The sequence below is a fragment of the Apteryx rowi genome, unplaced genomic scaffold (genome assembly GCF_003343035.1).
Source record: "Apteryx rowi isolate R43461 unplaced genomic scaffold, aptRow1 scaffold_1, whole genome shotgun sequence".
NCBI lineage: Eukaryota > Metazoa > Chordata > Aves > Apterygiformes > Apterygidae > Apteryx > Apteryx rowi.
Window position 1 is genome coordinate 3925459 of NW_020447196.1, and position 22248 is coordinate 3947706.

Consider the following 22248-nt stretch of genomic DNA (forward strand, 5'->3'; position numbering starts at 1 on the left):
CACAAAGTCTGAAAGATCAATAGCTGAACATATCCCAGAACGAAGGGAAAATGGGCAGTTGCAGTATCACACGCTGTACTACCTGGGCCCTCACATTTCTCTACTGATAATTGGGACATTTTGCCAGATATTTTTTAAAAATCTAGAAAAAAGTATATTTGCTCAAAGTTTCTGTGTGAGGGAAAAAAGGCGGCCACATAAGTTGGTGATAATGGTGGGTGGGATAAATAAGTGTAAAAGGGGATTTTTTTATTTTTATTTTTTAACAACTGTTCTGCTGGCAACTTTGTGTATTGTATAAGAATTGGGGGCAGGGGGTTAATCTATTATTTTCATGTTATATTTCAGAGATTTTTTTTAGCTTGTGATTACAAGCTCTGTAAAAGAGACATATCTTTAAATTTTAAAGGATTAAATATAAATTATGTCTCTTATATGGTAGTCAATGTATACAAAGAAAAAAATCATGCATGTTCTCAGAACCCCCTCACTTCAAGTTCCCCTATATGTTAATGAAAGAGATACTGGACCTGCTGAAGTTAGTGGCAATGCTTCATTTGCTTCACTAGGTCTGCAGTTTTACCAAAGATTAAGAACAGGCATGGTCAGAAAATTGTTACAGAGAAATTCCAGGAAGGTGGATTCTTTTCTACATCAACGTTGAATGATTGCTTATAACCAGCCTCAGTCTGTAAGAGCGTACTATGACTAGATGGACAATGAAGTGAATATGGCATAGAGAACGCATTTCCGTAAGCATATCTTCTAAAGGCAGAATGCAAAAAAAAAAAAAAAAAAGTAGTAATTGTTATTCTAACCTTTTCATATTGAAAACCCTGGAAGAAAGGAGATGAGAGATACTTCAGCCAGAAAAAAATATTTTTCTAGTACACAAAAGCTACTCTACACATAATAATTTGCTAGTTCTGTCTTGACATTTAATTTAGGGATGGAAAAGTAGACCTAAGTGTATCACTTCAGTCATAAAGGACTCGTATAGTTATTGCTGACAGCATGTCAACTCATCAACTGCAATATTGATAACTTGGGATTTATAGTACTTCCCTTGAGTTCCCTTGTCTGTGTCTTCTATAGGGACAGAATGCAAATTAGTAAGTAGTGTCTTCAGTCATACAGACTATGACTGGATGCTTCCAAAATAGAGTAAAAAAGATAGCGAAGTCAAATGCTTTATACACCAACCTTATTAAAACATACACAGAGCAGGTATTAAATAATTAAGTTGCCTTTTGAAACTGATGTCCGTAGATATAAAAAGAGGAAAAATGTTGCTTTTTATAAATATATAAGTAGATGAATTTACAGAGTCAAAGAAAACTAAGTAATTGTACTGAAAATGAAAGCATCTCAGAGGTGTTCAAACTTCTCATCAGTTAAGTACAGATGGAGAGGGAACACCAAGGAAGACTCAAATGCACTTAACGTTTCTCCCTTGAGGTTTATTCATTTTTATTTGATCTGAAAATAAGGGACAAATTGTGTGTGGTTAAGGACCATCCTTAGGATTGACAAGACCACAGAAGCAGTTTTAGACCACAGAAAAAAAACTACACTGCCCCTTGAATCTTCACGCACCCTAAAATGGAAAAAAAAAATGCAGTTCTAATGAAGCAGGAATACTCTGTGAATAGAACCACCATGTGTACACTGAGACTTAAATCTATGGTCTCCTTATGTTAGACTTGAAGCACCCTTCCCTAGCTCCAAAGTAATGACGATAGGAACATAGTGAAGGAGCACCCTTGTTTCATCCAAATACCTTGGTCTGCACAGCTGCTTTACAGGAATACAGAGAGTGACCTATGCAATGGTTATGGGCATTTCTGAAACACACAATTCCTGCATGTTCTCTCTGTACCAATAACAGTTTTCTACGGTTTAAATACAGTCCACTGCAGGATGGCAGAAAAAATTAAGGCCAGCCTAATTGTTTGGTAAAGCTACATGAAAATGAGGGGCAATAAAATGGGAGATGCTAGGTATCTTGAGAATAAAGGTTGCTTATTTCCATAAAGACTTTTTTTATTGGCAAAAATAACATCAAGTGGAGATTCAGAGTCCATGAAACAACTTGTTATAATCTGACTTCTTTTTTGACAGTGTGCCTAATTTAAAGATGAGTTACTCTCACACTGAAGGAGAGAAAAAGGTACCCAGTGAACTGGAATGCAAAATATGCTATCAAAGATTTAACATTCACAGTCGTAAACCCAAAATCTTGGACTGTCTTCACAGAACTTGTGCTAGATGTTTAACTAAAATACTTCATGTAGGAGATGGATCTCCCTCCATTAGCTGTCCTTTTTGCCGCTGTGAGACAGAGTTGCATGAAGACAAAGTTGAAGGACTCCCTAATGATGCAAACATTATGTCCAAACTCTCATTAAAAGATGAAACAGCATGGAATTCTGAGAGTAAAGAAGTCATTTTAACACCAAAAAACTTGCCTGCTTCAAGTCCTTCCCATGGATCATCAAGCTGCTTAGTAATTACAACTATGGAAGTACAAAGAGACTCCACGAGGACTCCTAGTCAAAGTATTGTCTTAGATTATGATGCAGACCATAGCATTGAGTCAGCATCTGTAAGTTCTCATAGTCAACTAGAGCAAGATCTCTTTTCAGAGCTGTGCAAATGTGTACCTAGAATAGTGGTATGGCTGCTTGGATTTTTTTACTTTGGTTCACTCCCTCTTGGAATCTTTTTGCTAGTGATACAAGAAGTGACCCTAGGTATTGTGTTTGTAAGTTTTGTTCCATTGAGTCTAACTGTATGTCTTTTGTATGGCTTCTGTCAACGCCTCTGCCATGGAATTTGTGACTGCTCTTCAAGAAGTTGATAGGCGTTATTTTATCCATTGGTAGATTTTTAACTGAACCTTAAAAAGCTTATCACATACTTTAACCATTATGGACTGTTAGAAGTCTTCATAGTGTGACTTCAGAAATCCTTCCTGGTCATCTTTCTTAGCTCTCTCTTAGCAAAAAGGTATTTTTGTTAAAGCACAATTAATTTAGGGTACTGACAACATGGTATTGTATTTTTTCTTTTACTAAAAAGATGGTGGTTATAACACCTGTTCATTAAGTAACAATTGGTTTCAGATCACTATCTCATTGATTGTGAATTGAATATTTTTTGAAGGTTATGTATTGTTAAAAAAGAAAAAAAAAAACAACCACCAAACAACCCCCCCCACCCCCCCGAAGTACTCTGTGTGTAATCTGTTAGGCAAATGAGTCCCATTGTTACATACGATGATTTAGTTGGGAAGAAAGAACGCCAACACAAAACCCTTAGATTTGAGCCAAACCTTTTCTGATGGCAAAGGGAAATAAAGTTGCATTAAGTATTTTGCTCTACATCAGATGGGAGATTTTTTTCAGAAGAGTTTTGAGTTACAACAATTAAGACAAAAACTTGTAATTAAATCTTAAGGGCAAACTAAATAGCATTTTTTAAGTAAGTTTTAGTATTTTTAATAAATCCAACATGCCTGCAAAATTTTGACATATAAAGCATATAAAAGTAAAAATAAACTTAATTTCTATTCAAAATTAAAATACCAAAAGTTGTTTCCTTAAATAATTTTTTGCTCAGGACTTTATTTTTCTGAATATGTTTATTCAACCTATTTGATAGTGTTCCACTGTTATCTTTTTAAATTTTATATGGTTGTACTGATAAACTAGAACTACGAAAAATTTCACAGAGTGAATGATTTTTATGTAAGGTTTGTTTAAAATAACTACTAAATCTCAAGCTAAAAATGGTATTTGTAAAGAGAATGACTTTTAATTTGCTACCTACCTTTAAGCATACAGTTTAAAAAAATGTCGTAAAGCTGTGTTTAAAAAAAAACTACATATTTTTGAGTTTAATTTAGCAATAACCTTTTATTTAACTGTAAAGACTTTCACAGTGATTCTGTGTTTAATAACAGATCTGTCTGATCTTGATCTGTTTTTCATTAAGGAGCCTCAAAATAAAAAATGCAGGATTTTTGTTCAGTTGCTCTCTCCAAAAGAATTTACAAAAAGACAGAACTTGGATCCAGAAGACCAGATCCGCTTTCCTGTGCAAAGCGCAAATGAACAGACTTCAGAGGCAAGCAACGTAAAGGAAACGGAACTGCCAGCTTTCTGAACAGCCAGTGTCCATAGGGTACGAGCTATATGCTTCCAGTGAAGAACGGCTGCCCTACCCACTCCTTTTTTTTTCCCTCCCCTCAAACAACATTAGCAGTGATGTGAAAGAAGCCCCAGAGAATCTGCTGACACAGCCTTCTCCACAATGCATCTGATCAGCAACATGATTTTGGGACTGACTTGTGCCTGCTGCGATAAGGGGCAATGGGTTCACCCAAAGGTAAACTTGAGTAAGTTACTCAGTTATGTCTAAAAAGTAGAAAAATATGGACTCACTTTGTATGCGCTTTTAGTAACTGAAATCTCTAGCCTAAAAGCTTTTCTTCATCATAATTTGAGGACTTTATATAATATAATTTGTATTTCTTATCTTGTATTTCTCACTAAAATATCTGAAGATGGCTACAAGTCAATGTAAAACATCCTTTTCTAAGATAAGAATTAGTGTAGCACTGAAATCACCAACATTGTGACCTTTTCAGAAAAATGAGTGCATTTAAAATACTATTATGAATTGAGACAGATCATGCCTTAACACCTTATCACCTTACCTTGTACTCTAATAGCTTATTATGGTTATGTCATAACTCAGCATACAGCTCAGTAACCCAGGTTGTGGTTTCCTGAAGCAGCTGATAGTAGTATTCTCCTGGCTGATGTAATCAGGCTAATGAGATCTCCAATCTATTTCATTCAAATAAGAAAGGAGTGTGTAATCCTTAGTGCGTGAACCATGGAAGCAATACATTCATCTTCAAAAGGAAGAATTCTTCTCCCTTTTCACATTGACGTGAATTTTTATCAACAGCACATGAAAAGCAGTTGTGTGCAATATGGCCCATCCTGTTTGAGGAACTACATTACATATTGGGACTGAAAAATCTTTTGACTAAAAAGAACCCAACTGAAAACTTGACAATGTTCACATGTAGACATAAAAAAACTTAATTTTCTATGTAAAACAAAAGAACCCCCAAAACTTTCCAGAATTCACAGAAGAGCTTATTTTTCAACAATTAAGTATTTATGAACAAGTTAATAAAGCTTCTGTTTAGAAAACATTATGTGGCTGGAGATCAGGTGGCTTAAAAAGAAACTACAGGTGCTTTTAGCAAAGACACAAATAATACTAGCTTCTAGCAAAGTTCAAATAATACCCTAGTCAAGAGTAGATAAGATTTTAAGATCTGTTTAAGGTCTTTTTTGACTATTTAAACCTTACAATTTATTGACAAAAATTAAGAACAAAGAAGTTTTGCAAGTATATTAGTTTTAAGTTTTACTGTTTCTATCTAGCAAGAGTAAGAACTATTTCCAATCTATTTTCTAACTTCCATTAACAGTTAAAGGTTTTGATTTTAGATGGATTTTTGTGATTTGGTTTTGCATTCCTTTAGAAATAAGAGGGTATGTAACTTAATTCACACTGCGTGTGTAATTATTCTTCATTTTATGTAACTCATTTCTCCATCCCTGAGAGTAGTCACAGACCTACTATATTGCAGAAAAGAATTTAAGTATTTAAGAATACAAACCGCTATCTTGCCAAAGGATCTGTTCTTTAAATTTAGATATGAATGAGGATGAAAAATGGCTAAAACAATTTTTATAGCTGTATTGGTATAACTTGAGAAACGCTAAGACTTTTATGGTAGTGTTTCATGTACTTTGGTATTTTGTGAAGGGCTCCTTACAAATTCTGAACATCTTTCAGCTTACTGCTCTCTGCCTCTACAACTTGGTTTTTCTTTGTCGCTAATTCCAGCAATGTGTTGATCTGTTCAAAGAATGGGCAGAGGGAGCGTGTATCTTATCACAGTGGTGCACATCTGTGTCATTTGATGTGGGAACAGCTGTGTAGGTCTCAATGGGAAAAGCGCAATATGTAGAGATCTTTGCTTTAGGATAAACTGATTGCAAAAACTTGACTTAAAACATTTGTTGAAAGTAATATGTATATATTACTTTCTATATATAGAAACCAATTACCAGATACCTTCCTTCCTCCTTTGAGTTGTGCAGTAAAAGCAACTTAATGATGTATTAACTGTCACAGCCTCTGAATGCTTAATTACTTGTAGTTCAGTCTTTCAAAGCTATGGTAACTTTGTGCAACTGATGCGGCTCTGACTGTTTTCTGTGACAAAGGATAGAACTCTACAAAGCAAACACTAGTCAGCATTGATATGTATGTGCAACTCAGCAGAAAATTAGTGTGGTTTGAAAGCTCATTCACACACACCAAGTCATCTAGGTGCTGGGGCATTTGTAATTTGTTCAGCGTTAGGCTGTAATTTGGCTGGGTTGTCTTTGGTAACAAAACTGACTTCACGTGTTTGTCTCCGTGCTGCAGCTACCACATCCCTGGTTATATTGACACAATATTACAGGGCTATATTGTGAGCTGAATGAAGGAACCAATCTCAATGAAAAACAAACTCAGTGAAAGAAAAAGGGAATGTTTCTTTTGAAGTATTTCTCTTTCAACTAATGTAGTTTTTTGTAAAGATATGCTGTGAATTAGAGAATAAACAAATGGTATGGCTCAAGAAAACGTACTGCCTATTTAGCAATTGCTTGTCAGATGCCATGATACAAGTATTAGATAAGCGAAGAGCATTGGGCAATTAGGTCAACTACCAAAGGTAGTTCCCAAATACTTTATGAAGAAATCTGCAAAATTCAGTTGTGTGTTATATAAAAAAAATATACGCCCTTTTATCGCATTCCCAAGAACTAGTTCTTGACATAAAAGGGGCATCTGCACAGGGAAAAATAGAGAAATATTTATTCCTATATCCAGACCTAATTCTTTTTGGAACTTGTTTCTCTCTGAAAGAAGAAATGAGATTACTTTGAAGTACCACACCTCTTGCTCTGCTGAATATACATATGGGACAGAGAGAGGGTCTAAATTATGCAGTATAAAGATGCCTTGCAGACTTCTATTCCAACCCTTCCTAAATCCTATCTTCAGTATAATTTTGTCACTTTATTGATTGCTGACTGTGAATGAAAGTATGTAATCAGCTATTACAGCACAAAATTCAACAGTGATTAAAATAAAAATATTGATGAGTATTTCCCAAAATGTTAGCAGCATAGTCTCTCAATTATTAATTTTTCATTCTAGCAAAATGCATTTCCTGAAACTTTCTATATGTGAGTAAGACTATAAGACAACGTATGTACCTCACATAAAAATGTCCAATGCAGTCTGATACACACAACCAGTCCAGGGCTCAGAATACGTGCTAGTATGGGAAAGTAGTAAATTAGCCCACACTAAATACGATCTTGCTTTTTCATTGCAGTTATTTTTGTGTTCCTCAAAGATAACAGAAGGGTTGCTTCCGTTAGATGAATCTATATACTGACACGGACAACTTTGAGGGGAAACTAATTTTGCTCTATTGTTGATTTGTTAACAGATAAAACCTTGACACAGATTATTGATTTGTCTAATTCAAGCATAAGTAGTGTTTTATATAATACTTAACTTAGAAATACTGCTTACCTTAACTTTTTCTTCTAACCTTCCTAAGCGCAGACTGCCTTCTACTATTTTGTTGAGAACACCATGATTCTCATTTTCCAAACACTTGGCCTGCAAACATACAGTATACATAGCTAAATGCAATCATTACTTTAGGGCAGACAAAATACATACATGGAGGAAGACAAAGCAATTCTGTTTTGAGCTCCAATAGTCTTTAGAACCAAGATAGAGAAAGAATCCTGAAAATTATTCTTATAATGACTATTTAATAATTTATCAACAGACTGTGAATGCTAACTGGCCAACAAAATCATACCTTAAAGCAGCTTCATTTTGAAAGGATCATAGCTACTGATGTTGTAATCCAAGCAAATCTATATAATTTTCTACAGATGTGTATTTGGGGACTCCATCTGTATCACTGAGACTCATCCTTCCAGGACTGCATTAGTAATCTTCTCTCAAAAGAGCCCTTGAAATTAGCAGGTGTTCATGACAGAAATTTGACATGTGGCTTACAAAATGCTGCTGCCTTATATAACTGTTTCCATCACTTCATAAGCACTACACTGTCTCTCAGATTTAAAAAGAAAACCAAACAAAGACTGTGTAGGCTGTAAACAATGAAGTAATTTTAAAACTGTAAGAGGTTTAAATTCTGAGGTTTAAATTCACCGACAGCATTCAAGAAAGAACGAACCAGCTTTTAGAATCAGCAATGCCTGACTACCGTGAACTACCCTATCACTCCTGTCTACTCCAGAGACGTATCTCCTTCCACGGAAAATCAAAATTAAATTAGCATCACTGATGTCTTTAATCATGGTACTGAGTCAGTAACATTTTGATATACTGTGTGGCAGCTGAATCATACAATACAGTAAAAGAATAATTTTGACAGCTGCTAAGTCTGCATTACAGTTCATCACTGTACTACTATCAAAACTGTTTTAAAGTATTCTGTTGCTCCTATGTTTCACTCCTACTGGATTTATCAGTAGGTTATCATTGTTCCTGCAAACAGTAAACTTAACAATATCCATATATTTTTGTGAGTATATGGTTATTACAAGGTTTTGTGTGTTTTTTTTTTTTTTAATACTCATTAAATAAGAATATAAGTTAGCCCTTAGTGCTGTACCCTTTCTGCTCTCCTGGTTTTCCTGGATTAAATCTGCATAAAATGAATTTCAACTCTTCAATGTGCTCTTTCAGAAATTCAGCTACTGAATTAAAAAGGAGTAAGGCTAAGGTAATAGCAATAGTTGAACTGAGTAAATACACCTAAGATTACTGCCTTTTGAGGTGGGGGAGTGATAACATTTTTACATGTCAAGCTCAGTACTGACTCTTAATGATCATTAGGGTCTGTTTCTAGTAATCAAGTTCTTTGTATTTTCTAGGTCTTCCTATTAGGCAACCTTAACTGATTATCTGACTACAAGATACCTACAGAAGTCTAACTTTCTGCTTAGGTAGGTTTTAAATTCAGTGATCAAAATTAGGGACAGGTGGTTCTGGTTCAACTCTAGTAGGTATATAGGGGAAATTGGATATACAAAGGTTTTATTGACACTAAAACATTTCAGTGGAAAAGTCTGTCTCTCAGAGTTATTCCTGCTATTAGCCAAGATACAGTGAATTAGTAAAAAGCAAGGTTTGTGCACCATTTAATATCTAGACCATAAAATGGAGGAACCTCAAGTATGGGTGAATGATCTTTTCTCCATCTTGGGACTGATAGGGATTTAAAATGATTGCACAAGAGAAATTGTGAGTATCCAGGAAACGGAACTGTTTTGGCCAGATGAAGCCTATAGAGTTCAAAATGGCCAGCTTCTGCTCAACCTTGAGAAAAGCTGGAAACTTTGGTGATTATACAGTTAGGAGGGATTAATCTCAGGGAAAATATTTCACTCTAGAAACTGCTTTTTTTCCCCTCCACTGATGACAGAGTACCTAAGGTAACTAACTTTTGCTTGGATATCTCACTTTGGATGTCTACAACTGGGTGGGACAAACCATCCTAAATAATACATAAGATCAAAAATGCAATTCAGTAGCATCTATGGACTCAAGTCTGGCAGAATTCTGCTAGGTAATTTCAGTACATGGAGACTGATAACATTTCAAAAGATAAGCATCCAGATAAGGAGACCATTAAAATACAGATCAGAAGGAAACCTGGTGAATGGTTTGGGAATGAAAATGCAGCCACATTAATTATTTAAAGGTAATTACCAAAAATATAAGATGGTCACGTTCCTGAGCTATCTTCTCCACCAAACCAATAAGGTCTGTTAGATAGTGATGGGCTGCAACTTCTTTTTCTATTGCTTCTTCCAACTGTTGTTTCAAAAAACCTATTTTCTTCTTTAGTCGCCTACAAAATTAATATAAAAAGGAAAATCTTCAGAATTAATAATTGTATTAAAAGAGCTTGCATTATGTGTGCAAATCAACTTGCGCAAGTCTCAAATATTTAAATATTGTCATATAATATACTGTCAAATAAAATATACTGTCAAAAATGTATTGGTTCAAAGTATTTGTAAACCTGAAAGTATCACTGCCCCATAACTGGGCTTTTTTTTGACTGTTTTTCTTTATGTTCTGTGAATAACAACAGTAACAATGATTCATAAGAACAATTTGTGCAATAGTTACAAGCTCAGATTTCTTAAATACTGTAACAATAATACTGTTTTTAGTTTTCAAAATACTTTGGGTCTACCTCTGAATCACTCGGGTGCATGAGAAGGTCTGCAAGTGCTGGAATGCCATTTTTCAGGTCAGTATGCAAAAGATTAATTACTATACTTAATTACTATCATTACAGCTATAGTCTCAATTTGCCTTTGAAGACAGAGAAGGGTGTATGAATATATAGCAAATTTAGCAAAGTTACTTAACAACCAGGGCTGTTAGATATAACAAAGATGTGTTTAAGGAAATGCAGTTACTCTGCAAAAGGCAGAAATTGCACACTGTGGGATGTGAGACAATACTTTTACAGATATTTTTGCTATATTATTTTTAGAAATATAAGTATTGAGACAGTGAGATATTAAAATGAAATGGAAAAGAGATAAACCTGTTTGTCTTTTGTTTCATTTCCAGCTCAGTTTCCAGAATCTGATTGTCAGCCATGAAGTTATTTTTCTCTAAAAGCAGTTTCTTGTTTTGACCTTGCAACGATGCTATCTTTTCTATTAGATCTTCCATCTCACAACGCTTTTTCTCCCGTTCCTGTTGTAAATGACTGCAACATACCAACAGTGTAGAACAGATGTCAAATATATATCTATTTCACTAAAAAGACAAGCTTGGGTAAGATGCTCATGTGAAGATATGAGGGAAAAAAAGTCGGTAATTTTTAAGGTTTGGTGGTGTCAAAAAGAGGTATCACAATACGATCACACAACAAATGGTGAAGGAAGCATAATACAAACAAAATTATTCAAATAACTCATTTGACTACATTCTGAATAGAATTTAATTCTAAAGATATTCTATGTAGTCCAAATGTACTCCCTTCCTTTTTTTTTTTTTTTTCCAAAGAAATCATTAGCAATGCCAAAAAAGAACATCTGAGAATTTTTCAGGAAGGTATCGTACCAAGAAACAAGCAACTTCTGCTATCCTGGAGTTGAGAGCAAGTAAATTTATTGAATGTTTTTAAAAACCTTTACAGAATATACTGCCTGACAGCACTTAGTATCTTTCTTTCGATATTGTGAAGACTGGAGAAACTCAGTATTTTTACTTTAAAATTGCAGGATCCTTCAGACATTTTCCCAAAGATGGGAGCAAAAGAATGAGACCTTTTTAGATGCATCAAAAGATGTGCGTCAGTGTTGCCAGAGATGATTAGTTTTAATAAAAATGATATTTTTAATGCCTCCTCTTTTAGGTTTTAAAGAGCTATATATAGCAGTATGTAATCTATGGTAGAAACAATTCTACAGACATCTCTAGAGGTGGGATTTCTTTCTATAATTTTAACTGTTTATAAAAGCAAGATAACATTTTCTGAAGTATTTCTTTATCTTTCTTTGTACTTTGCCAATTATCTTCATAAATAAAAATCACTAGGAAAAGTTTGCAGTCACTTCCTATCTACAGAGCAATGTGTACACGTGTGAGGATCTGAATGTTTTGCAGAATTATGCCTCTATAGATCATATGCAGACTCATACCTTTTTAAATCATTTACCAAAGCAAAGTGCTCCTCTGCTGCTACTTTGCTATCCAGTTTGGCTTTCAGATCTTCACAAGTAGAATGCAAAGCTTCCAACTGCTTCTGGTACTCTGCTATTTCTTCGTCTTGACTCTGTTTCTTGTCTTCTAAGATTATCATCTGCTTAGTCAATTTTGAAACTTTTTTGGGGGGGAAAAAAAAACAAACAGGCACAGTATGACTAATTCAATTATCTAGTAAAATTCCAGCTAAACCAGTAAGATATTATTTCATAGTTGCTCATAGTGTTATGTAACAGTTGATTTGTCAGTTTAAATTTTGTATTTTAACAGCTTAGATTCTGCCATCAAGCAATTTGCTCAAGTAACTAGTTTAAAAAAAAAAAGTAAAATAAATCTTTGTCAAGAAATGATCTTCTCTTGTTATTGTTTTGAATTCAAGCTGTACTCAGTAAATACAAACCTCTGATAAAACAGCAACAGATAATGGATTACATATTTGACAGATGCATGTAATTTTAAGCAATATCAGATTATAAGGGAGTAAAATTAAATGCTATTACCTATCATTAACTATAAGCAATACACAGTGATTACAAAGCAGAAAATGAAAAAAAGCCCTTCAAATTCTAAATTAAACACTTAAATAAGCAAATACTACTTCACAAATACTAACTTTAAAGTACTCTTAATAATAAACTTAAATACATTTATTTTTATAATTTAACAGTTTTGGTTACTTTTTCTAGAAGAAAAAAGTCAAAACGGAGTATGCTATATAGTGTCAATAAGTGATACTGACACTCGTTGTTAATATCAGTTGATATCCAGAGTTTGATTTCATAATAGTGTTAGTTGTACTCAGTGGTGCTTTGTAAGCGTATATCCAGATGCAAAAACCCTGCAGTACCACCTCTGACGTAGTTCAAGTGACTAGCAACTCAAGCACCTTACCTTCTTGAACATGTTGTTTGTGACTATCTTTTGCTTTAGCTTGCTGAATTTCAAGTTGCTCCATTAACAGTCTGTTTTCTTCCAAGACTAACTTGGCCTGAGTTTGCAGCTGGTGCCTGCAATGATGATTGGTTTATAAATAAACCATCACTCAAATAGGAACTTATGTCCCAAGAAAAAACACAACCGATCTCTAACAGTCTAAATTTAAAAACATATTTGAAACTCTCATTTAAAAAAAACAAACAAAAGCCCTCATTGAAAACAATGTGTGAACCCATGGTAAGCTCATTAGAGAATGAACCCACAAACCTCACTGTAAATATCTATTTGAAATAATGTTTTAGTCTTTTGACTAACTAAAGTAAGAACACCATAGGAAAGAGGGAAAGTTACCTAACTCACTTTACCAGATGACTTAGAGGCAGCTATGTAACTAGGCACCTGAACTGTATTATAATTTTCAAAACGTGATGAATTTTTGCATAGGATTTGGATCTATTTGGCTTTCATATCCAGAAAAATACTGCCAGTGTTTTATGGGCCTGTAAAAAGAGACTTTTAAACAGAACTCTCTTGAGCAAAGAACTTATTGCTTTATAATTAGTATTAACTCTGCTTTCAAAGAAGCCAATACCAGTCTTTTTGATAATAATGAAAGCTTAAGAAACTATTTGCTGTTCTAATGATAGCTAGAAAAGCTGAGAAATGTTATCCAGAATGCAAGTATAAATACAGTTTCCTTGAAAACCTCTGCAGACAGGAGCTGTTAAGTTTAACTAACCTATTTCATTTACTGTGAAATTTTCTGCAATAGGCATAGGAGAGGGAACAAATGCGCATCAGCCACTTACAAATCAATAAAAATTTAAGTTAGAGGTTAATGTTGTTTAACCACTTGAGACTGCATCTTCTCATCTGAATGGATAAACACGAAGTGAAAACTGAGTTTCAATATCCACTCATTATTCATGACAGGAAGGTCAGGGCTGATATAAGATGCTGAACATTACAAACTGAAAGAAATATAATTTAATTTTTCTCAAGCAAAAATATCTAGCCTGAAGTTAAGGTTGAAAAATGGATCATGATTTTTACTGGACAAGTCTCTGAAGTATAACACTTTTAATCAAAGAACAAAGTATATTTTCCACATGAAACTGCAATTTTCAAATGGATATATAACTGAGATCATATTTCATCAATAGGGTTAAGCATAAGGAATGTCTCCCACCCTGCATCCTAGTGTACCACAGAACTATACTGCTTTTTTTTGTGGTGGTGATGGTGTTTTACAGCTCTTCTTCTAAGGGCTCATAATCATCTTGTGATAAACCAGTACAACCAGTCTCTTACACATCTCAGTTCCCAACTGATGAATGCTTGACAAAGGTAAATTGTTATTAATCCTCATATGTATTTTATATTATTTAATTTCATTAGGTTTTCATTGTTTTAATTCTTAAGCCTATCAAATTATTCTAATGTCATATTCCTATACCATTTTGTATTAGCATAAAATTTATGTCACTGGCACACTCCTAACAAACAGTAGTAGAAGTATAAAAGCTAAATACATAACCTGCAAAGTTTTGGACAGAATTACAGGGACTTCAGGTGCAAAACTGCACTTTCAGAATTTTACCTGTACTCCAAAATTATTTCAGGCATTGCAAATTGTCATTCTTTCAACAAGACAAAATCCTGACCCTATTAACTCTTCAGAAAAGTTTAACTGACTTAAAGGGAACAGAATTTTTCCTTAATATCTGTAGTCTTAAAAGTTTGCATACAACAAAAAATAACTAATCATTTTTTCGTTAATGACTTGCCATTCTGTAGCGGTAATAAAGCTATTTTTATTTAATTGCTCATGCAGGTCTTCATTCTCCTTCACCAATTCTTTAACACATGCTTTAAAGTTCTTCATATCCTCCTGGAAGACAAAGGAATCCACATAAAAATCTTTAAAGGTAAATAATTTGTTTTAACTTTTTTATCAACAAAACTTTTATAAATATGCCTGCCTGGTTGCCTTTCTAATTCTCATGCAACAGTGTATTGTCTCACTACTCATCTTTAATTCAGACATGCATACTTAACTCCTAAATTGCTTCATTAATATAGTAATATTTGGTTGAAAATACTATAGGTATTTGAACTGTGTTATATATTGCTAAGTGTCATTTGAATTAAGCAAGTTATAGATCCCTAAAATATGGATTCAAGAAATTCAGGAAACTCAATTCAAGAAATTACCAGATGATACTACACATTTTCAGTATGAAATATGATTTAATATGCTAGGACAATACAGAGGATTTACAGTAATAAAACCCTTGGTACTTTCTGCTTATTTTATGGCTAAATTTTTCCAAGTAAATAAAATACTTTGAAAAGATAGAGCAATTCTGCTCTGAAGCTCATGTAGTTCCTCAAATTTGGTCATGTGTGGGCATAAATGAGAACAGCAACCTTTGTTCACTGTGTTGACTCTCAAGAAACTGATGACCATTTTCAGATTCAGTGGCAAAAGTACTTATAAAGAACAAGAAGAAATGGTTGTTATTACTTAATTAGAAATAAATATTTTCATATCACAAAAATCTACAGGCCTGTAACTGGAAGAGCAGTTATACAGGGATGCTGCATCCCTATTATGAGTGATAACAGTAAATTCTTTCTACCACTGACTCTGTTACGTTTACTCTGTTCTGCTATGAGAGCACAATTCTTGTACATTTTAGTGTTGTGCTCGCTTGTACATCTGAGCAGGATGACAAAAACAACCAAACAAGTTAAGACAGCTCAGTTAAGCATATATGCAAAAGCAAAACAAAGTCAGTTCTACTTGTAGGCACAAAACAGCTTTGACCAAATCCCTTTAAGAAATTTCAACAGATTTATTTCTGCTTTATTGTAAAAGTACATGTTTTTAAATGGTAACTTGCCTCATGTGCAAGATTTAAATCATCCTTTTCTCTTATCCTGTCTTCATATGCCAACAGGAGAGGTGACAAATACTTCATATCCAACTGAAAAAAAGATACATGTCAATCCATATAAATCAATTACAAACAATAATAATGTCAATATTTCAGATGTTGTCTTCTGCTATATATTGCTAGTTTTACAAGCTATTAAGGGCTTTCAATTGCTATTAACTTCAAGTATAGATGAAGGTGAAATCACTAGCTCAGGACCTCCTTAAAACATAGGATAATTTCAGTAGACTCACACAATTCAAAATATCATTACTTTCAAAGAGGCCCAAAAGTGCTTAGTATGTTCTAGGAGATCATTTAGTACTACACAGGCTCAATCTAGAAACCAAATTCTCCTCTCATGGGAAATGCATACTGAAGAAAATCTACATCTAAAAAGGAATTGGCTAATATAATCTGCCATTTCAACCTGAAAAAGATCATCCTTACATGCTGCAGATCCTTTATCATTCTGCCTGGGGAGGAGATGCATGATATGGAGGTATGATTCATTTTCATGGATATCAACTAAATTAATCATCCTTCACTTAAATTACTTATGCTCTTGATACATAAATTCCCCTTTTTTGTCTGTGCAAGTACTCAGATCACCTAAAATACTTATGCAAAATTATGCTGCAGAAGCACTTAAGAGCACTGTTTCAGGAACAAGCACTGGAAAGGAGGAAGATGGAATTTACACTTACAAGTTTCACTAAAAAGCAGCTATTATTTATCAGTGTATGTAACACAGCAGAATGTGGATGCTAATGAAAATGAAACCAAACTAAAACATGACAGTGAATGCAGTTAATAATAATCAAACGTAGCCAAGATGAATTAGTAAGTGGGAAAGGAATTTTTACACTCTCAAGAGTCAGGAACTTAAGGTATTTCATGCTGCAGGTAGCATATTCAACAAGTTTTCTTTGGGAGTTTCCAAAGAAACTTCCAAATATTCATTATAATTCACCCTCCTTAATTCATGAGATCTGATATTATCATATACAAAGTTTCTGTAGCTGTAGTCAGTCTCGTTTCCTAGATTTAAACTCAGGTGTCTGTCCAGGTCACCATGGAGAACTGGGACCCTGAACCTGTAATGATGAGATTCCACATTCTCATTTTACTACCTATTTCAGTACTTAATTATCATTACATTGGTACATTTTTCTTAACATTAAACCTACATCTTTAAAACAAAGCAAATAAACATGTATGCAAGTCTTGGATATTATAGCTAGCAAGATGGAGCAAAGAGAGGACTTTCCTATTTCTGTATGGTTTTAAAAGTCTGACTAACAATAGGGAAGGAAAATTTAAGATCGGGTTAGCACATGAAGGAGAAGTTGCTCCACATGTTACAAAGGCATTCCATTTCACAGACTGTAATATAATATAAATAGTAATGATATAAAATTAACAGTTAAGCAATAGACCTTGAAACAAATTATATGCCAGGCAATATTAAAAGTGAAGATTCTCAGTGTACCTATACTTCTACTTACTTCATATTTAACCGTTCAGACTTGGTCACTGTATGCAGCCTGTGACTTGCCATAAACTCAAATTTGAGCTGCACACATTCATTGTAAAGTTTTGCCCTGCATCTTATCTTATCACAGAACAACCGTAAATGCTTACCATATTTTATCCGGGTGTGATATTTCAGAGTAACTAAATAAGATCCTGTAAATCTTGATATTTTGGTTTCTGTAAAGAAATTTGCTTCTTTACTTATAAAGGAATCAAAACATAAGTGAAAATAGTATTTTACTTACCAGCCATGGGGGTGGTGGTCCTTTCATGGGTAAACTTTTTAGCTTTAGATGCTAAAAGAGATTTTTTTTTTTTTAAAGAAATTGAAATTATTTTCCACTTTTGAAGCACCAAACACTGCCCACTGCAGAAGTGGGCAACTCACAGCTATTACCCCAATCAAGCTTATGTTTCTAATTACATGTTGTGTATGCAACACACAAGCTCACAAAGTCAACAAAACTAAAATTTCAGCATCTTACTAATACAGGAAAAAGCCTATTTTAATGCAACTTTAAGTTAAATGCTTCTTTTGAATTTCAGAAAAAGTCTAAAATATTTGCAGACTTTGGGGTAAATCCAGAGAAAACAATCTTAAACTCAAAGGTGAATGAAAGGACATGGGACATTTCAGCACAAACTGCCTTTATAATCAACATTCTCACCTCTTCTTGGGACAATGGCCTGAATTTTGTTTGATAGCGGCTTAGCTCTACATTCAAACGATGGACAGTCATTTTCAAAGCATCATTCTCATCTACCAGTTCTTGTGCTTGCTGTCTTAAAGAAAGCAATTCTGCAGCCTCCTCTAATAAAAAAAAAATTTCAACAAGAGCAAGCTCAATCAAAACCTCAAGAAACATTAACATTAATTTGTTAATTTTAAGGAAAAAAAAATTCTCAATAAGCTAGAATCACAGAAAGAGAACGTCTCTCAAAATACTGTAATGGAATAAATGCATAGAAAATAACTAATACAAAAAAAAAATCATTGAATTCTGAAACAAACAACCAAGTAACAACCAAGTAAGTAATGGCAGCTCTATCTCATGTGTCATGAAATAACTTTTCTTTCAGGATCATATAAGTTTTCTTTGATAAAATTTCTACAAATGTAGAAAATATTTACTCTTCAAAAATGCCTTCTGCATAGTTACCCACTCAAATCAATGAGGTGGAAACCTACTACGACAGGAATAGTTTGTCAGAGATTAAAAAAATAAAACAAAGCTTCACAAGAGCTTATCTGGAAAGAAGAATGTTTCTCCCACCTTACCTTCTCTGTGTGATCTCTCTGAAGCTTCTTTAAGTCTTCTGTTTTCTTTTTCTAGTCTCTTCAGTTTTAACTTCAGTTCTTCCATTTGCTGTTTTGTTTCCTCAAATTTTTCAGCTATAGCCTGGTATGCATTTTTTAGAGACCAATTTTCTTGTTTTAGTTCTCTGAACTTCTCTTTTGTCATAGCCTCCCATGCTTGCTTCGACCGAATAGATATATCTGTAGATGCCACAACACAATGAGTTTAGATGGTACTCAGATGAATACAGCAATATTTTCAGCAAATTATAATGCCTTTTTTTTTTTTTTTTTTTTTTAATATTAGCAGTCTGCATGAGTGAGACCATGCAGGCTATAAATCAACTCATGTTTCCCAGAAGATCAAGGCCAGAGGGAATGAAAAGTGTGGACTTGGGAGGGAAGCTTCCAGAAGAGGAGCAGCTGCAAGTTTCCATCTTCTCAAACACTGAAGACCTTCCTTCCTTAAAGAGCAAAGAAAGCATCAGCACACTTCCCTCTCCCTCGCATGGGTGACTGGAGAGGTGAGACAGGAATACCCACTGCAGTAACCAAACTGTATGTGCCTGCATGGACTGGTCAGTCCTGCCCCCTTTTATTTTAATCACCTATGCAATTAATGCCTTGCCCTCCTCCCCACTGAGTAGGGTTCAAGTGAAGCCCTGTGAAGCTTGAATACAAATTACTTAATTTTTGTGAGGACTGTTAAGTTTAAGATCACCTGCAAAATCATGGATATGCTGTTGCATCAGTAATACTGGATAAAAATTTCAAATTTTTGTTTTCACCTGTATGGGCTTGACAGCTTACCTTTTAAAATAAAAGCTGAGATTTTCCCCTTACCATCAAACTCTGAGCTAGCATAACCTAATAGCATGTAGGCATGAATATGACTTAGTACAGAACAGTTCCTTAGTATAGGAATATATGTGAAAACCAAGAATGGGTTTTGAAATACAAAGCTATCTCTTATAGAGCACATAATATTAAACATATGAAACTATCATATTACAGGCACTTATGAGCACTGTTAATTTCCTCTGAGAAGGCATGAGATATCTGAGCAGCACAGAAGTATTCAAAAACCCATGAATATGTGATAGGCACATATCCCATCCATGCGATACACGTAACCTTGGGAAAAGTTCAAAGGTGCTGTGCCTTGAATTGTTGCATGGATGCAATAACATATAAATATGGCAGTAGCTGAAGGTAGACCATGTATCATATATTGCCATACATTTACCAGTTCAGTTGCAATGGGATACTTCTTAATAATAGTAACATTCTCTAGCATAAATGCAACTTAAAGGTTTCGAGAGTTCCAATATGACTTTCATTTCACAGTTGTTTACTTAAGACTTCAAAATTCACTCATATTGGAAACTAAACAACCTAAACACCTAATATGTATTAAAAAAAAAAAAAACCCTGAAACTGTTGCTTTTATACGTATCACAGAGTATTCAGCATTTTTCACCTCCTCTACAGGAGAAATACAAATTTTTCCCCAAATTAGGTTTAGTGAGTAAAAGCAGGAAAACTTATTTTTATACACATATGTGCATTCTTTAAAGTAAAGAATTTGCAGTTACATCACAGAGAAATCAGAAGTACCTGGGGATGGTGGAGGCTTTTCACTTAGCAGATTTTCAGCTGATGATTTTTTTTTCTAACAGAGAAACAACAAAGCATGAGAAAAGTTGCTCTAACAATTATCCTTTCTGAAATACACTGAACAGCATCACTGTTGGGGAACTTCTGAAACAATTTCTTTCTTCTAGGTCAATAAAATTTAAGGCTGGATTCCAAACTGAAGATACATGACTGGTCATTTACCCATCCTGACATTATGTTGTCACTTACCAGTATCACCAGTCAATCAGGGACACTTGAAAGTTTTTCCTGAGGAAATCTGTTAGTATTTTCTGTATTTGTCATAGATTTTCAGTTCTCAAAATAATTTCATAGATGATGTAAAAGTTACATAGACATAAAGCTTCATAACCTAACAGGATGGATCTTGCTCCCTCTTTCCAGTTTGTATAAAATATGACTCTAGAATAGTCAATTATGGTATGAACTGTCAGTCCATAATTAGGAGAGAAGTTGTGTACTAATGAATAAAAATGTAAGACCCTTTTGAAGAGTTTTGTTCTTTCTGAGTTTAAAAATTGATTAAATAGGTTCCTGCTGCAACAACAACTTTGCTAATAAAAAGTACTTATTTTTAAACTCTCAAAGTTCTTTCATCAGAAAAGAACTACAGGTAGAATGTATATTACTGCATTTACTTGAAGTGATCACGACTTTCTCCACAATTTTGTGAAACAGAGTGAAGTTCAGCAAGAATATGATGCCATGTGATGTAACACACCGAGACACTGATGACCAAATGAGTCCAAACTCAGGAACAATTTCAAAAGCAAAATATACATGGTCAAGAATTTGAAGAAAAAGCAATATTAGCAATGGAATAACTGACCATTTTTGTAAGTAATGTCCCAGCAAGTTTATCTGATAAACTAAACTTGTGGATATTTCTTTTCAAGCTTAGTAAAGGTGACAGTAGTCAGATGCACCCAACCGGAAAGATGGATAGAAATCTGGTAAAGATGGGATCAGAAATTGGAAATAACCACCAAGAGTTCTCTTTTGCTGTAACATGCTGTCTCCCACTTTCACTTAGTTTCTTTCTCACATCAGGAAGAAGAGAAGATATAACAATCATTTATATACCTATGTAGTGGGATTTTCAAAATGAATGATTAGCTCTTCTTATACTCCAAAGGAAGAAGATTCCTTGGTGGCAACAAATTAATTTTCTTCCAAGTGACTGTAGGCTATCAGCTCTTTATAATGCTTCCCCCCCCCCCAAAATGCATCATAAATAAATCTTCATATCAGTCTTACCTTTAAATTCAAACCAAGACGTTCATTTTCTGTTAAAGAAAAACAGATCTTTGAGTAAATTAAAAATTGAAGTATTTGTAAGTCCATAAATTATATGGCTACATACAGATATGTAAGGATACATATTACATACTATAAATAATTATAAGAAAATCCTCCAGAAAGGACAAATTAGATAACTAGCTTTCAATTATATCTTTCATAGTCTGTGATGATACTGATGCGAGACCTTTACTTTACCTCACATGGTAAAAATACAGTTGTGGAAGAAATGGAGGTGTATTGCTATCTTCCTGTCATGTATTCTGCTTTCAATTATATCTTTCATAGTCTGTGATGATACTGATGCGAGACCTTTACTTTACCTCACATGGTAAAAATACAGTTGTGGAAGAAATGGAGGTGTATTGCTATCTTCCTGTCATGTATTCTGCTATTCTTTTAGAATTTGGGATGAGGGACAAATGAAAGATTTTTATTGATTTTAGTGGGCTTAGGCCCTATTGCATCTCTGAACAAAGACAACTGCAAATCTGACAGTTTCCAAGATCTGCAGCATCTGCTGTGGAAAAGAGGCATTAGAAATGGTTTCCACATCCTATTTTCTTCAGTTTAATGCAGCCCATTCCCAAATGATTTAATCAAAGCAATCCATTCTTGGTAGGTATTGTTTTCTATAAAGCTTTTGAAATAACT

At 34.2% G+C, this 22248-nt stretch overlaps 2 protein-coding genes across 10 annotated transcripts in view; one reads left to right on the forward strand and one right to left on the reverse strand.

Moving 5' to 3' along the window:
* The window catches only part of CEP89 (centrosomal protein 89), a 41206-nt gene that overhangs the window by 10606 nt on the left and 8352 nt on the right, over nt 1–22248 (reverse strand). For 4 of the 9 annotated variants that reach the window (XM_026059395.1, XM_026059387.1, XM_026059426.1 and 1 more), the window contains exons 6-17: nt 21553–21581; nt 20257–20311; nt 18622–18840; nt 18011–18153; nt 17588–17638; nt 15774–15857; nt 14655–14758; nt 12823–12938; nt 11868–12048; nt 10763–10930; nt 9910–10051; nt 7687–7776 (exon numbers count right to left, since the gene is read on the reverse strand). In XM_026059395.1, coding sequence (XP_025915180.1) covers nt 7687–7776; nt 9910–10051; nt 10763–10930; nt 11868–12048; nt 12823–12938; nt 14655–14758; nt 15774–15857; nt 17588–17638; nt 18011–18153; nt 18622–18840; nt 20257–20311; nt 21553–21581 — 1382 coding nt within the window. The other 5 variants (XM_026059444.1, XM_026059435.1, XM_026059450.1 and 2 more) reach the window with 5 other exon arrangements.
* LOC112962896 (E3 ubiquitin-protein ligase RNF182-like) lies at nt 1604–3179 on the forward strand. The gene has a single exon (XM_026059464.1). The coding sequence runs from the start codon at nt 2138–2140 to the stop codon at nt 2858–2860; it is 723 nt and encodes a 240-aa protein (XP_025915249.1). The 5' UTR covers nt 1604–2137; the 3' UTR covers nt 2861–3179.

What these genes read in the sequence shown, in the direction of transcription:
- LOC112962896 (XM_026059464.1), top strand. Translation starts at nt 2,138, where the DNA reads ATGAGTTACTCTCACACTGAAGGAGAGAAAAAGGTACCCAGTGAACTG.